This window comes from Aegilops tauschii, chromosome 4 (assembly GCF_002575655.3).
Source record: "Aegilops tauschii subsp. strangulata cultivar AL8/78 chromosome 4, Aet v6.0, whole genome shotgun sequence".
Classification (NCBI taxonomy): Eukaryota; Viridiplantae; Streptophyta; class Magnoliopsida; order Poales; family Poaceae; genus Aegilops; species Aegilops tauschii.
The window spans coordinates 506827913-506831325 of record NC_053038.3 but is presented as its reverse complement, the minus strand read 5'-3'; the positions used below and the strand labels follow the sequence as shown (position 1 = coordinate 506831325).

At 53.5% G+C, this 3413-nt stretch overlaps 1 protein-coding gene across 1 annotated transcript; it reads left to right on the top strand.

Annotated features, from left to right (window-relative positions):
- The first annotated feature begins 319 nt into the window (after positions 1–319).
- On the top strand, positions 320–709 carry LOC109764594 (uncharacterized). The gene has a single exon (XM_020323398.1). The coding sequence runs from the start codon at positions 320–322 to the stop codon at positions 707–709; it is 390 nt and encodes a 129-aa protein (XP_020178987.1).
- Positions 710–3413: the final 2704 nt, after the last annotated feature.

Genomic DNA, 3413 nt, shown 5'->3' with positions numbered 1-3413 from the left:
AGACACGGAGGCACTCTAGTGTAACTCTGTGTGTTATGTCTTATGTGTAGCTGGTAACTGTTAATCATATCCAGTGTATGCAAACAAGCACCACCGTGTAGTTGCATCAGCCAGCCAATGCACCCAACCAAATGCCAGTCAAAATTGCTCTCCAACGTGGATATGCATTTATAGTTAAGAAGTGATGTTTTTACTTCTAAATGTATTTTTTTCCAAAACGCTCTCCCTGAAGCGCATCATATAAAACACCGCATGCGTGATTGATTGCCTTGCCACACTGTGTACGTACTCCATATCCACTCCCAGGCTGATTTGTGACATGGGCATGGAGACGGGCGACGGGCTCGATCTGAGCTTGTCTCTGCGCCAGTACTCGCCACCGAAGTTCCAGCGGGTGTTCTCCTGTTGCTATTGCCCCCGCAAGTTCAGGACTTGGCAGGCGCTCGGCGGCCACCAGAACGGGCACAAGCTGCAGCGCGACCTGGCCAGGGAGGCCACGGCGGTGGAAGAGCTTGGTAAGGCCGCCGTCGATGACCACAGCGCTCCGCCGCGCTACGGCGCCCACGCGTGGGGAGCAGGAGGGAGGATCCACCCTCGTCGACATCGCCAGCAGGGCACGGGTACTGGTTCGGGAGCAGCCTCCTCCGGGACAAGAAGAGGCAACCAAGAGCTCGCGGAAGAGGCGATTGACCTGTCCCTGAAGCTATGATCGATCCATCCATGCAGTACCTAGTTCGTCTGTTCCATTAGTTTCATTTCTTGTCTTGTGTTTCTGCTATCACTTAATTACCAGCTAGGTTAAATACTTATGCTGGCTGGCTCTTGATTTGGGCTTGACACTGTACTTGCTCGATCTTCAGATATCTCCAATTCTCCATGCATGCATGGATTGTTACTTTGTTAATTAAGTCGCTACACTCATCTGAATCTTTGTCTGTAAGTGCTTGCAGTAATCTACTTCTGGTCCGTCGCCTGTGAATAACTAAATTTTCGGTCCTGGCCGATAATTTCTTGTTGTTTGTCTCCCTCATGAGCATAGCGCATCAATCGGCGGCCAGCTTCGACCGGGCAACACTAGCTTGGGTCCCATGCTAACCATGGCCGACTTGTAGGTAGCTTACCAAGCTGGCCGCTTGCTTACCATGGCCGACCTGGATGCACCAGTCAAGCTGATGCGGTAATGCCAGCCGGCGGGGTATACAATGCATGTCTTCATAAGCCAAATTTGGCGTAGCACCTCTGTGCGCACCCGAGCTGGTGGCCGGGCAAAAGCCGCGTCTGTAGCAAAATCGGCCGAGCTGCTTATCTGCTGCGGCCTCAGCACCATCCAGGATGGCAAGGATGTCACCGCTGCGGCGCTGGACACCTTCACCGAGCGTTTCAAGGAGCAGCTGCTGGCCACGGCTGTCGAAAATGAGCTCGTCGACCATGGAGGTGAACATGCTTTGGATCATGAGTTTGCGAATGATGGAGCTGTGTCGCAGCCATGGTTTTGGTTACCGGGCGGTAAATTCTGGCGCCAGGTAACCGCATTTCCCGCTCCCCCACGATAATTATGTATACCGAGCAGAAAATTTGGACCTTTTTGAATTTTTTGAATTTAAACTGCTAACGTATAGTTAAATAAGGTATATCTCTAAATGAAACACATGCTTACTTGCGTCATAGTGGTAAGGATCTTCAACCAGCAACGGCAAGCCATGTGTTCCAGGACATCCAGCCGCACTTTTTCCTTTTTGATTTTCGAAGAATGCACGCCTCACTGTCTGCTGTAATTTTTCTTTTCGAGGAATATGCTGTAATTTCTTAAAAAACGAGGGTGCAAGGGTCGAACTCGCAACCTGCAATTGCGTGGCAGTGGAGCAGACCTGTTACCGCTGAGCTAGTACTAGTGCAGCTATTACTTTCGTGTTCAAAACTTATGTATTTTTGTCTTAAAAATTTGAGAATTCAAAGTTTGATCTTAAATTTCGCTCACCTTTTGGTATTTCGTGATTACCATGGAAACCGAGTTTACCGTCGTCCCTCGAGAAAAATGTTCCATTCGGAATCCAAAACCTTGCTCGCAGCCCTGCGGTTGTGGCCGTCTGATGTGCTTCTAGTGGCGCTGGGGTCTCAAGGCGTCCCATGTTAGCACAACATGTTCATGCTCCAGGGTGCTGTAATAGTAGTAGCTGTTATTTTGGTGTTGTTTCTATTGGTTTCTTCACGGCCAAAGTGTTGGCTGGATGCATCACCGCTGGCAGCTTGCCATGTACGAGGGCCTTATGTGTTTCCATATGGTCGAACAACAAAGGTTCCTAAGCTGGAATGTCAGGGCCGGGCATAAATTATTCAGATCGTGGTACTACTGTCAAAGAAACCATCGCGGCATCCTCCTGTCATATCGTCTGTCTGGAGGAGACGAAACTTGAAGGAGGGATTGTTCTGCTGTGGTATGGCAAGATGGTTGATGTGTCCAATATTACAACCACAACCTACTGTTTATCAGCTATGCTGCACAGTACAGACTCGGTGGTGAACTTCAAGATTACTTCAGTGTATGGGCCTATAATATCCTCTCGTAAAGACGCTTTCTTTGCCGAGCTTCTCGCCCAAAAACCCTCGCGGGGTGATGTCGCTCGCTGTGGGTGATTTCAACCAAATTTACCGGGCATGAGAGAAGAACAAGCGCAATGTCAACTGAAGTAGAATCAATCATTTGGAGGCGATGTTGCAAGGCTGCAAGTTCAAGAAACTCCACCTGCAATGTAGACAGTTCACGATTGGTGGAGGAGCGGGACACAGGGCAGATACTCGGTTTGAATTCTGTACGGCTCTCCTCCGGGCGACCGTTGTGGCGATTTGCTCCTCGCCGCCGCGCGCGCGTGCTGGGTGGGATGGCCGCCTCTGCCATGGCCGGCCCTCCCCCCCCCCGCGGGTCTGGAGGTAGCTGCCGGCGGCGGGCCGTCCCTGTGCGGCGGCTCGTTGCTGGTATCTTGGGCAGATCTGGCCGACGAGGAGGAGGCGGAAGGTGGTGTTGTGGAGCATCCGATGCGACGCGCTCCGCCGCTGTTGGGGGAGTTCCTTGACGCGGCCAACTTTGTGCGGTGGTCCGGTAGGTCGGGTGCTCGCCGCGGTCAGTCGGGTTGGACGCCGGCGCCTCGCCGTGCCCGTCCCCTGCTTTCCCCTGCCTCCGCGTCGGCCCGGACTGCCCCCGCCCTTGCCCCGGAGGCTGGTCTGTCTGAGCCCTCCCCTGGCCTGGCCTTGGCCGTGGTTGAGCAATTAGGCTTGGCCATGGCCGGGCTGGTGGCCGGGGATGAGGCCGTGCCGTCGTTGCCACCGCCGGCGGCGCCCTCCCCTGCGAGGGTGCCCTGGTCGGGTCCGGCTCGTGCAGCTCGATTGCGTGGGCCATTGGATGCCTGTGGTGTGGT